Source organism: Pyrgilauda ruficollis, unplaced genomic scaffold (genome assembly GCF_017590135.1).
Source record: "Pyrgilauda ruficollis isolate IOZ18807 unplaced genomic scaffold, ASM1759013v1 scaffold25, whole genome shotgun sequence".
Taxonomy (NCBI): Eukaryota; Metazoa; Chordata; class Aves; order Passeriformes; family Passeridae; genus Pyrgilauda; species Pyrgilauda ruficollis.
In genome coordinates this window covers 16,935,041-16,947,890 of record NW_024523822.1, presented here as the reverse complement: position 1 = coordinate 16,947,890, position 12,850 = coordinate 16,935,041, and the positions used below count along the sequence as shown (strand labels likewise).

Genomic DNA, 12,850 nt, shown 5'->3' with positions numbered 1-12,850 from the left:
CGCTGGAGCTGTGTCACTCCTGGGTGGACATCCACAGCTCTGTGGGCCTTCCTGGGGAGGTGGGAATTTTTTTTTCCCCAGTGCACAGTACAGATTTATCTGAATTGGGCTCTGGTTTAGGAAACAGGAGCCTTTTTTCTGTTAACTTTGTAGGTACGCAAGGAAAGACAAATAAGACAAATAAAGACAAATAAGTTATGTCTGCATGGGGGATAGAGTATAGATAAAGATATTGAATGGATGCATTACCAGTATTAAAAGTCACCCTCCACATCTCCTCAAGGAATTTGTGCTTTGCTCCTTTGTGTTGTTATTGAGCTGCTCTCTGGCTGTAGAACCTCTGTGAATGGCAGAGACCATACTTAATTCATAGTGTTGTTGTGAGATACAGCTTGAGATCCTTGGATGAAAGGCACATAGCAGTTAATTTTCATTATTGGTACAGACATGTTTTACTGTATGAATATCAGTAAGTCCTTTGAAGAAGTCATTGAGAATGCTTGAGTCAGTCTGATTTATAGAAAGAATTTTTGTTAGCATTTGGGTTTTTTTCCTGGTGGGCTGTGTTTATTATCCCCTTAGATTACTATATCAACAATCCAACATTAAAGTAAAGCAACTTGAAAGAGTATAATTCAAATCCAGAAAAGAACAAAAGTGACAATAATCAGGGTGAAACTCTGGTTGACTCTCCCCTCATCCTTAAATCATTCTGTTGTGCTATCACAGTGTGCTTGGTCTGTTACAGCCTTGCCTACAAAAGGCTGTGAATTTAAAGTCATGATGAAAATGTGTTTTTAACCTTAGCTTCTAACTATTTTACTGTAATGGATCCAAATCCAGCTTTTGTGTGAAGCTGGGTGTCTCTTGTGTTCCTTTTCTGGAACTGCTAATCTGCTTACAAAATAAATCTCCTCTTTATGGGAAGGGATGAACAAGTAGACAGCACCTGAGGTTTATCTACTGTTGCCTCTTTCAAGCTGAGAGAACTTAGGTAATTTAGCTAAAAAAGCATTGGCTGCATCCCCTTCAGTACTCTGAGGGTAGGAGAGGGAAGAATTTGGGGTGTGGGCAACAGAGTGGAGTTGTGGGATGGGTCATGGGAGTGCCTCCTCTTCCTCCTTGGTACATTGCATGGCTGGGGGACCCTTCTCAGTAGCCAGGGTCAGTGCATTCAGGGCTAGGGTTGTCACAGGAGGAACCTGTAACGTTGCATTTTTTCCTCTCATAACAGTGTTTTGGGGGCAAGTCATTAACTGCTACAATTAATAATTCATTAACTGACAGATTTAATAATTAATGGTTCTAAAATTTGTTGTCTGACAGTTTTCTGTCATCTACATCATCTGCTTTTTGGGCAGCTCTGTAATTGCTGATGCATTTTGTAAGCTGCAGTCATCTATCTTGATAAGGGGTAGTTTTCTAAACCTGTAGAGCTGGAGTTCTGAAGCCTCTGGGCAGAAACAGTGATTTTTAAATTTGTTTTTCATTATGTGAAATAGTTGCTTTCTATCATTTGTAAAACTCCCCACAAGCCAAACAGTTTTAGTCTAGGTCATACCAATTTTTCTGTTAGCCGCAGTTTTTTCTCATCTTTCTTGAAAGGCCACTGAGATAGACACTTCTGTAGGACTATCCCTCCCATAAAAATGAGCATTTTTGCCTTTTTGAGACAAATCACGAAACTAAGGTGAACCTCATTACATTTTTTTCCCCGTTACTTAATTTTTGTTCTGTTAAATCATGTTAAAATAGGTTTCTAATGTCCTAAAGACTGCTGTAGTCTCTGGACAATGGTTTGAGAGCTGCATTACTGGGAGATGCACCAGGATCTGGGGACACAGTGGAAACCCCTGAGTTTTCCTGCAGGGTGCTTGAGATGCCATTGTAGAACTGGATTGTTACAGCATGTTGTGACTGACCTTCAATCTCTGCAGGTCCTGGTGAATTTGGGACTAGGCATGTCTCATTTTCTTGGAAAAAAAAAAAAGTTTAATCTTTTCTCCGGGTGTAATGGCATGGGGCTTTCTCCTTTCCCCATCCTTCTGGGCCATGCAGCTGAGCTGCTGGTGGAGATGGGTTTGTGCTCCCATCTCCAGCATAAATTAAATAGCAATGGGTAAACCTCTTGCATGTGTAACTCAAAAGCAGTGTCTGTGCATGCATGCATATATGTGACTATAAATAAAACTTTATGGATATCTGTGTGTATGTGTGAGCTGGGCTGAAGATGACCTGACAGGGATAAAATGTGTCACTGAATTGGGTGGTGAGGAAGGATGTAAGTGATGAGGAGGTGGCAGTAACTAAGGCTGGAAGAAAACTTTCAGCTGGATATGTGATTAACAAGACTTTTAACCAAAGTCTTTATTTCCTGTGAAAATGTTTAAATAATGGAAAAAAAAAAATCCAACCATATGCTGGTGGATTTTTGTGTTGCATTTTGGGTTTTTTTCAGCCATTGCTTCAGTTCGGGGAATTTTGAAAAAGTCAAAGAATTCTGAATTTTTCCAGATTCAAAAATTCCAAAGAATTTTTCCAATCACCTTCAGCTGTAGAGGGTTGAGATGAGAAATGGAAAAAAGAACAAGGGAACTGGAAAGTAATCAGGTGAAGGGAAACAGAAAAAAGGAACTGCCTTGAGAAATGGATGGAGGGAAGAGAGGAGCACAAATTAAGAAGAAGTGATTAAAGAAGAAGCCAACCAGCAAGGAAGAGCAATAAACCCAGAGAGCGAAGACTGCAGCAGACTTTACTTAACAAAAACTTTTGTAAAAAAGAAAAAAACCCAAAGCTCTAAAAAGATGGAGAAAGAGAGATGCTCCAATAAATATGTCACAGAAAAAAGGGAAAGGAAGAGCAGTGGGAGTGCTGCAGGGAAGAGGAGAACAAATAGTTAATCATGTTTTTATGTGCATCTCTATGTAAAGGTATGTAAACGCTGACACCCAAGCTGCTGCTAAATAATGTTGAAGAGCAGCTTAAAGACCCCTGAGATCTCCCAAAGAAAGAAAGTTGATGTGCAAGGGTTTCAGTTTCCTGCTGTGCTCCCAGTTCCCACAGTCTTCGTGTTATGGCTTGGAAAGAGTGACAAATTCAAGTCTCTTTTTCCTGCCTGGCTGTTGTCCTGTGCTCAGTGCTGGGCTTTCCCTGGCTTTCCCAGCCCATCTGCAAACTGGATTTCAGTTTCACAGCTCTGATCTGGCCTGATCTGCCAATAATTAATGAGCAGGATTTTCAGCTGGTGTATTATAGTTTCTCTCTCTTGCATCTCGTGTAGTCACGGGAATTGGCAGCAAATGACAATCACAGTGGGAGCCCTGGTGGTGGGCTGCCATCAGAGGTGCCCCCCCTCAGTGTTGGTAGATGCTGAGGCTGGTCCTTAGTGCTTAGGTTGTGTGTGAATACTTTGCTATTTTAATACCCTCTGTTCACTTCTAGCTTGCTCTCTCCTGTGTTTCTGCTGATGGAAATTCCTGTTTTACTGTAGTAAGAGTTTTGCTGAAGTTTCTACTTCTCATCACTTACATACAGCTTTTCCATCAGTCTCTGTGTCTATTCAATGGGAAGATGGATCTACTGCCAGTTGTGAAAGTGTCAGGAGGTGACCCATGCACACTGTCCCCAAAGAAGCTGGCAGTATCTCTGGGAGACTGGCTCCCAGGTGGGGCCTCTTCCTACAGCACTCAGAGGCCAGTAATTGATCCAGAAGGAATTTGTGCCTCTGTAGTCATGGTTGTCTGGCTTTGCTTTTGCTTCACTTGGCAAGTAAGCAGTGATCGCTGGGATTCTTGATCATGGAAGTCAAAAAGTAGATCTATAACATAATGAGACAGTGAGACATACCCTGCTAGATAAGGTGGACCTGCCATTTCTCTCTTCCAGCAAGGCTTTCTTCTGTGACAACTCATCCACAAGACAGAGCTGATCTGTCAGCAGCCCTGCTAATTTTCCCTGTTCCATATCAGTTTTTATCCATGTTTGTGGATCACATCCTCTTCTTTCCCCTGGGTCCTACTACAGCACTTCCTAACAGCAAGAATGGCATTCCTTTTCAGAAGACATCTAATTCATCTCCAAACCCATGATCTCTTACTTATGCAGCAGCATGAGACCTTCCACCCTTTCTCAGTTTGAAGGGGTCATTTACCACTGTTACCAGCTGCAGTTACATGCTCTTGCCAAGCCCAGATGCAGTTCCAGCTGCAGAAGGTTTGCTTTGCTGCTGCTGCTTTGAGTTTGGCTGTGGGTTTGCTTCAGGGAAAACAGCTGCTTCAGGGAGCGCTGGTCAGTGTATTGAATATACCAATCACATCTTCTGTTCTTAAAATTTCAGCATCTTCTAAAGTTAAACCAAATTCCTGACATCTCCATGAAATAATGCTGTTTGTGGGGGTTTTTTTCAAAATAATTGACCCCAACTCCTCCTTGAAACAGCGCTTTTGCCATTGTTTAATGCTGAATCTGCTGTGAAGAAGGCTGAACTCTCTATTCCTGGATTACCAAAATTCAGTACAATTACAACCAGAACATAAAAGAAAAAAAACAGCAGAGTAAAATATAAGTGGTCTTTTGGGCACTGTGGTGTAATAGTCCTGCTCCTTAATATCCATATACATTTAAAAACTATTCAATTACTTTTCTGGTTGCTCTGGGTGGAAAAGGCAGTGTGTGATGTCTCTGCAGATTGGGCAGCATCTGCATGCAGTGGTGTGAGCAAGTCCATTGCAGAAGAAAATCCTTTCTTTACTTGTGTGTGGCACAACTCTTCTGATATGCCTTGTATTAAAGCCCAGCTGGTGGTAAATAGAAATGAAATCAACTGTGACAGCTCATTAGTGATATATACACCCTCTGATTGGACATCAGTCTAGTCCAGCTCCCAGGAAAGTATCTACATCGTTTTTTTTAGCACTGTAAGCTGAAAGTCACCAAGTAACTGTTAATACAGAAAACACCCTTCTGACAGCAAGGGGACCGAGAGCCTTTCACATAGAAAAATTCCACTTCATTACCAAGTAGTGCTTGCCTGGTAAAATTGCTTTCACCTCCATTTAGGTTCATCAAATGAAGATGCTTCTTCAGAGAATATGCTGGGGAATTCATTGCAAGCCTAACAGTCTCTCTCTGGAATATTTTCCTTGCAGACCAAGCCCAGAGTTTCCACTGCTTAATTTTAATGTGTTCTGTTCCTGGTTCATGCCCTGATGCTGCATGTAGAATTCAAAAGAACCTTAACCGTTTTTTAAAATTTATTTTATAGCAAAACCTACAACTTTTTAAATATAAATCAGGTTGTGTTCTTCTAAATTCCCCCTTTTTCTGGAAAGGCTCCTATGTTTGTACACTCAGAAAAAACCAAAATTATTTACTGTGGTTTCACTTGCAGATGGTGATGGAGGAGACAGAGTGAACAGTTTGGCCTTTGATTCATCTTTAAGTTTGCAAAGTCAGTGACAGACTGTTTTGTTCCTCTCTGTGCCAGTGCAAAATCAAAGTAGTGTGATGGACTTGAATAACTCTGGCTCCAGCTTATCATTAACTTCAAGGGATTTACTCCACACTTTAATCAGTCACTGAATACATAATCTGACCCAGGAAGAGTCATGAAGTGTAACTCAGTGCCTGATTTGGTCCTGAGCCAATGCTGGTGGCAGAAGTACTTTCAAGAGTTTTGATAAAAGGTATTTCTTAGATAATGAAGACTCCTACAGAAAGAAGCTTTATCAAATGCAGAATGAGTATGGTCTACCAAACATTTGCTTTCAGCTTCTTCTGATCCTCTGTGAGTAGAAAATCTGATGAAGAGAGGAAGGGAGTTTTCCTCTTACAAGCCAGATTTCAGCATTTGGAAGCACTGGGTTTTGTGTCACCCTCGTGTTCTGCAGGTGGAGAAGGGGATGCTGGAAACACTCCTCAGCTCACTGAGGGTCTTTGAGAAGGAGAGAGAAAATTGCTCTTTTATTATAAGGTTTGCCAAATGATCTCTGAGAAAATGTGATATCATTCATATGCATTGCCAAGCTGGAGAGATGCCGCACATCTTGGCAGTCATCTAGAGCTAACGTATAATTCCTTTGGGGTGGTATGGGCTTTATCAGAAACAGCTCCATATGCAGTATTTACATAACTGTGGTGGAGTGTGAGAATAAACACAGCTGTGGCATTGCCCTAAATATTTCAATTCAGTGGGGAATTAAGGGAACTTTATCACTGAACTGCAGATAAACAGAAGTCACTAAGAGGTGGTCAGTTTAGCCAAGGAACAAATCAAAACTATAATGGCTAGACTGCTGGAAACATTTAAGTGCCTTAGTCTTGGAGTTTACTAAGGTCACTGGTATTTTCTTCTTTTCAGAAAGTATGGAAATGCCATCAGTCAGCTGCTATACAGAAAGCATCATCCAGTTGGACTGGTGAATCAAAGCAGCGTGGGCTGAAAGGCAGAAAAGGAAAGAGTTTATAGGGATGCAGCACTTTCAGCATCTGATTGCAGGCAGAGCCCATGGGTTTCCGGGAAGATTTAAAGTTTATTTTAGTATCTCCATCCCAGCTGACTGTGGAGACAGGAGTCCTGGGTTTTTGGTGGAAATCTGCAAGCTTGGTTTCCTAAAGTTTTCTACTCCAGCTCTTACAGCAATTGCCAGTAGCAGAATTCAGGCAGTTGAGGATTTAGACTTTAGGATGTGTAAATAAAAGTCGGCCTGTGTAGCAGCTTGCTAAGGAATGATGCTTGCAGATGTATTTCTGGGAGTGGACAAGTTCTATGGATAAAAAGAAAAATTTTCAGTGCAGTCAAAGCAGCATCCTGTTTTGAACTAAATTTTGAGAAGTGTAAGTATTATTGTCCAGTCATCTTGGTACTCAGCTCACGGAACAAGGAAGACTTTCTGCAATTGTTAGTGTTATCATCATCACAGTTTGGTGACTGACAGGCATTCCCAAACTAGCTCTATTACAAATCACTGAGGGATGAGTATTTTTTCAAGCATGGCTCAGTATGTGTGTATGCATATGTATACTAGAATTTAGACTTTGATATCACATTTGACTATGTAGATATTAGAAAGAATATGTATGGTGTAGAACCCCTTAAAAAGAACTGTTGACAACTGTCTTAAATGTTCATTATTTTAGGGTATAGAACTCTTGTAGAAATACTAAAATAGTGTCCATCAAGGAAAATACACTTTGATGAAGGCCCGAGTACTAAAATACCTGTTTGTGTGTTAATCTACTTGTTTGAAGGAAGAATTTACAAACTGGAGGTAAACAAGTTGCCATTTGGAAGCTCTTTCAGCTCTCAATAATTTATTTTTAAGTCAAAACCTGCTACAACTCTAACTTATAAAGAAATCACACAAGTTTGCTGCTGCTCCTTTGCAACTGAAAAAGCAGCACTTTCTTCTGAGCCTTTAGAGTCTATGTTCAGCACTTTGTTTACTGCACGATGTGCAGCGAGTTTGTAGGTGGAAGTCCCCATGTAGAAACCACAGGCTTTGTAAAGAGCATTGTTTCACACAATCTGTATGGTGTGTTAACATTTTTCAAATGCAGCACAGTACTGCTGTGTTGTCCAAATAATTTCTGTTTTTAAAAGAAGTATTAAAATGGGAGACAGAGGACTGAAAATTCTGATTGCTGCTCCTGGCCTGTTCCCTGCCTTGTCTGGGTTCTTCACTTTTCCGTTTTTTTGTTGGTGAAATGAGGATATTGTCACTGACCTAATTTGTGAAATGCTGTAAGATCTCCTGCCAAAAACTGTTCTGTAAGTAATAAGCAACATTTCACTGATTACCACAATGTGTTTTGAAAATCCAAGTCTGTCTAGCTTGTTTTTGGTGGTGGCTGCCTACAAGAACACACTCCAGCTGCAGTTCAGAGTCACAGTGGGACTCAGCAGTGGGAGAGCTGTGTCTGTGATGGAAAGACAGACTGGAGTATGGTAGCTGTGTATGATTGCCATGATCTGTGGACACGAAAGGCTGAATCCTAACCATGAAGGAGATGGCTATTTCTAGCAGCTCAGAAAAAATGGGAGTGGGGTTTGGAACGTGCCTCTCTATAAATACAGTTTTATACTTCACAAGACTGCCATCACATATCAAGGAATTTTACTATGGTACTTGAAACTGAAAATTTGGTTCATCCTGGAGTGGCTAAATAAGAACATTAATTTTCAGATAGTGCTGAACTGCAGCAGCTTTACTGAGGAAGCATGCATTACTGTGTTGGCTCAGTGCTTCCTGAAAAATCAAGCCACTTCTTAAGCTATCCAGTGATTTAAGACCCTGAACAGTTCAGCTGCTGAGTTTGGAAAATCATGACCTTTTCTATATTTAGAACAGTGTCTACTTGGAAACCTCCCCATCTCAAAATGGACAAACATGAAACCAGGGATCCTTCCTCTCTCGGCCCCAGAGAGCTGTGCAGATCGAGTCACCCTCTGTTCTGGATTCTGCTCTGGTTTAACTAAATAATTAAAACCTCTTAATTGTTAGTTAAGCTCCAAATTGCTGGATTTTGTAATTGCACAGCAAATATTTGCATTACAGTTCTGTTTTGAACTTCAACCTGAATAAATTCCACTGAACTAATTAATTTTTCCGCTGCAGAAAGGAGCCATTGTGTGTCTCAGAGACTGGGCAGCCATAGGACAGAAGTACATGCTTAGGCTCAGATCCCAGGTTGAATTTGGGAGGGTAACATTCGGGTCTGTCACTGTACTTTTATAATAAAAAACCACAAATGTGATACAGAGTTGAGTGATGTGCAATGACCAGGGCTTTGTTTTATAATTGCCACATAAAGATAAAACAGGCTATTACTTTGTGGGTTATTTACCAGATATTCAAGTAAAATGGCCCACAAATCTATAAAGGGCATGCAAAGCCCCACTAATAACTAATAACTTCACTAAGAACAGAACTGAAATAGCTGCAGCTGCCTGTCAAAGCACTTTTGTTGTTAGTGAAGGTGTTGGCACAGGTCCCATTACCACAATGAACAGGATTCATTTTCCTGAAAACGGTGTTCAGTTGTACTTCTCAAACCACAGTGGAAATCCACAGGATAGTCCACCAGGAATGTTTTCTTTGAAACAAAACTCATTTCCTTCTACAGGAGTTTGAAAATCTGTAAAAGGTGCCTGCCAGCAGCAATCATATGATTGTTGTTAGCACTTTCTTGTTGCCACTGTTAGCAGAATGCTGGTAACTCCTGGAGAAGGCCAGTTGTGCTAGACCTGTGTTAATGTGTAGTGGTATCACTGAAACCACAGAACAATCCTAGGAAAATTCCTCTGTTTGGGATGAGGATGATTTTCATTTATCTCTGCATGGATAAAATAAACACACTGAAAAACTCTGGTAGTGCCATGATAACCAGCTGAAGAAAGCAGCAGCTTATGCCTGGCTTCTCCAGAGTCATCTTCTATGCAGTCTGTAGTTCTGGGCAGTGTCCATGTCAGTGCATGTTCCTCTTGCCTTTATATTCTGAACTGCTATTGACATGCTGTATGTGGGGTTGCATCAGCACTGGCAAGTCCCCTTCTCAAGGATGTTGTCATACTGCCGGTAGAGACCTGGCTTCAGTTAGGATGATCCTACTCTGTTCAGGTGTTTTAAAGGTAAGTTTTTAGTGCTAGGTCTCAATATTAGTATCCTTTTTAACTCATTGCCTTCACTAAACAAGGTAATAAATTTAGCTGCCTATTAGTATATGAATGAACATAATGTTTTTCCCCCCATTTTTCTAGAATTATTGAAGTTCATTCACCTGATGCCAAGCACACCGTGGTGCTCAGGAGTAAGGATTCAGCTACAGCCCAGGCCTGGTTCAATGCCATCCACTCCAGTGTCAATGAGCTCATCCCCAGGGTGATTGCAGAGGTCAGAGACCAGCTGGGTAAAACAGGGATTGCTGGAAGTCGAGAGATTAGGCATCTAGGCTGGCTTGCAGAAAAGGTAATGAAAACACTCTTATTTTCATTTCTAAGCTCGCTATCTCTTACTCTCTGTTCCTGAATTCAGCCTTGTCTGGAAGAAGAGAGACTAAATGAGATTCTGGGGTTTGATTTATCTTTCCTTGAAGACCTTTCTTTTCTTAACATGCCAATTTTTGTGCTTTAAAAAATCAAGCAGAAAACTATTATGTCCCCATAGTCTTTGCTTCTACATGCCAATTAACAAAGTCTTTCCTGGGAGATCAAAAAATCTCATATCAAGTTCAAGGATGGGACATGAGCCACAAAAACTGACACCAGCCCTTGAGTTCACCTGCTGTTACAACTCCCATCATGTATATGAATTGTCATGTCACCTTCCTACTCCCAGCTTGGGAAGTACTTACTTGGTCCATGGGCCACCCCTCTGCTGTGCCTGGCCTCTGGAGCTGGGCATGATCTGGAGCTTCCTATAAAGGCTGGGAGATTGTTCTTTAATTGTAACTCTGCATTTGAGCTGAGCATCCTGTCAGGCTGAGCTTGCCATTGAAACTCTTGACCATCTTTCAAAGTTTGAATCTTAAAATGTTTCATGCACAGAGAAAAGCTGGTGTTCTGTTTGAGAGTAGCTTGGGATCTGTTGACCTGTGGAAAGACAATCCATGAATGCACCGGGGTGGTATCTGTATTACATGATCTGATTTTAAATCAGTAGTCTCAGAATTCATTTTAGGCACTGATAACTGATAACTGTGGATTTGCTACGGTAGCAGTGTTAGAATTGTGCCTAGAAATATTTCCCATCCGTCTGCTGCCTGGGCAGCCATTCAGAGCATCTCTGCCCCTCCAGCTGGGAGTGTGGAAAAATGGCCACTGTGTACACACTGCCCTTTCAACCTGTGCATCCAGCACAGATGTGCAAAACTGACTGTAACTATCCTGGAAAAAAAATAAAAAATTGTATGTTTGATCTCTTTTTGGGATTTTGTAGATGAAAATATAGAATCCACAGGCATGGGTGCCATATTTCTATCTACTGTCCTTTAAACAGGCACACCATTAATTTTTAGCAAAACATGGATCACTCTACACCACTTGCAGTGACACAAAGATTGCAAAGCCTTTCAGGCAGATTTTTTTTCTTGTCCTTCCCTTCAAGCTTGCAGAGTGGGGACAACAGCAAAACTCTTTGGCTTGCTGCTATAGAAAATGTAAAAGTTTGGGAGAATAATTTGGGATTAAAACACCAAAGGACTGGTAAGTAAATTTTAGCAGGATTAAACTATACAGCCATGGGATCTTTAATCTTGTTTTCCTTTTTGTATTTCTATAAACTAATAAAAAGCTGAACATAAGGGGCTTTCCTGTTGCAAAATGCTTTCATGTGGCAGGGTAAGTGTTCTGTAGTAGATCATAGAAATCTTGTAAGTATAATATTCACAGATCATCTTAAGTGGACACATGGCTCCTGGTTTATGAATTTCCTCTTCTTACAGTTAATACACAGTATCCCACTGAAATGCTTCTCTCTTTCTCCTTCTTTTCTTTTTCCCCTTATGGTCTGAAATCTTGTTTTGTATTACTCAATATGGACCGTTTTGAGGTCTTTCTAAATTTAGTGATGAAACTTGTTTTGCCTTTGTTAGGGTCATGCTGTGGCTCTGTGCATGTTCCAGTGTATTTATGGTGGCTGTTACCAAAAATTAGCCTTGAGAGATTTGCAGTGACATTGTTACTGAAAAGGCAACTTGTTCTTTTCACCAAAAACCATCCAGAGCTGTGCAGTAGTAACAGAATGATGTCAGAGGTTCCCACCTTTCTCTCATGTTGAAGACCTGTTGAAAAGTAGAGAAAATCCCTACATGTGGCAAAATGTGATGTGAAATTCTCTTTATTTTCTTACTGGACTGTGGGCTGTACAGCCTGGATGAAAGATATAACCTGCATATCCTGTGTATATGCCAGCTGTTTGTATATTGTTTCAGAGGAGGTGTTCAAGGCAGCTGAGGGACCTGCAGACCAGAGGTGCTCCTTGGGAAAAAACCTGGGTTTGTTAGTGGGAAAAGATCAAATTCTGCAGTGATTTGTGGAAGTGCCTGTGAATACCAGTGTGGTTCTTTGGCTCTGCCTGGATGCCAGGTGCCCACCAAAACTGCTGTATCACTCCCCCTCTTCAGCTGGACAGGAGAGAGAAAACAAAAGGCTTATGAGCTGATATAAGGGTAGGGAAATAAAATTCACCAAATACAATCACGGGCTAAACAGACTCAACTTGGGGAAAATTAATTAAATTTATTACCAAAATAACCAGAGTAGGCTAATGAGAGAATAAAACCAAATCTTAAAAAAACCTTTCCCCTGCCCCTCCCTTCTTCCCTTGTGATTTTCTCTACCTTTCTCCCCTCCCTGTGGCACAAGTGGACCGGAATGGGGTTGTGGTCAGTTCATCACATCCTGTCTCTGCTGCTCCTTCCTCCTCAGGGGAGGACTCCTCACACTGCTCCCCTGTTCCAGGGTGGGAGGGACCCCACCTCCAGAAGTCCTCCAGGAACTTCTCCAACACAAGTCCTTCCCGTGGGCAGCAGTTCCTCACAAACTGCTCCAGTGTGGGTCCCCAGCAGCATCACAGGTCCTGCCTGCTCCGGGGTGGGCACCTCTGTCCACAGGGCCACCAGTCCTGCCAGGAGGCAGCTCCAGTATGGGCTTCCCACAGGGTCACAAAAACATCTTAGACTGTAACTTTTGAGACAGCTTTTATGGCGTCTTATTATGTTACTTACATAGCATATCCTTAAAGTGAATTCTCAGCAAAATGGGAAGATTGTGAGCTGAATTCCTCTGCTTGTTTGGGGAAGGCAAAATGTAATCCCATAGAAATTTCACTGTAATTTGCTGTGATTACCCTGT

At 41.4% G+C, this 12,850-nt stretch overlaps 1 protein-coding gene across 2 annotated transcripts in view; it reads left to right on the top strand.

Annotated features, from left to right (window-relative positions):
- The window catches only part of SNTB1 (syntrophin beta 1), a 112,397-nt gene that overhangs the window by 60,630 nt on the left and 38,917 nt on the right, over nucleotides 1-12,850 (top strand). For both annotated transcript variants that reach the window (XR_005955415.1, XM_041470819.1), the window contains exon 3: nucleotides 9,758-9,965. Coding sequence is in view for 1 of the 2 variants with exons in the window: in XM_041470819.1 (XP_041326753.1) it covers nucleotides 9,758-9,965 (208 nt within the window). In the remaining variant the exon portion in view is untranslated. The remainder of the gene's footprint in view (nucleotides 1-9,757; nucleotides 9,966-12,850) is intronic.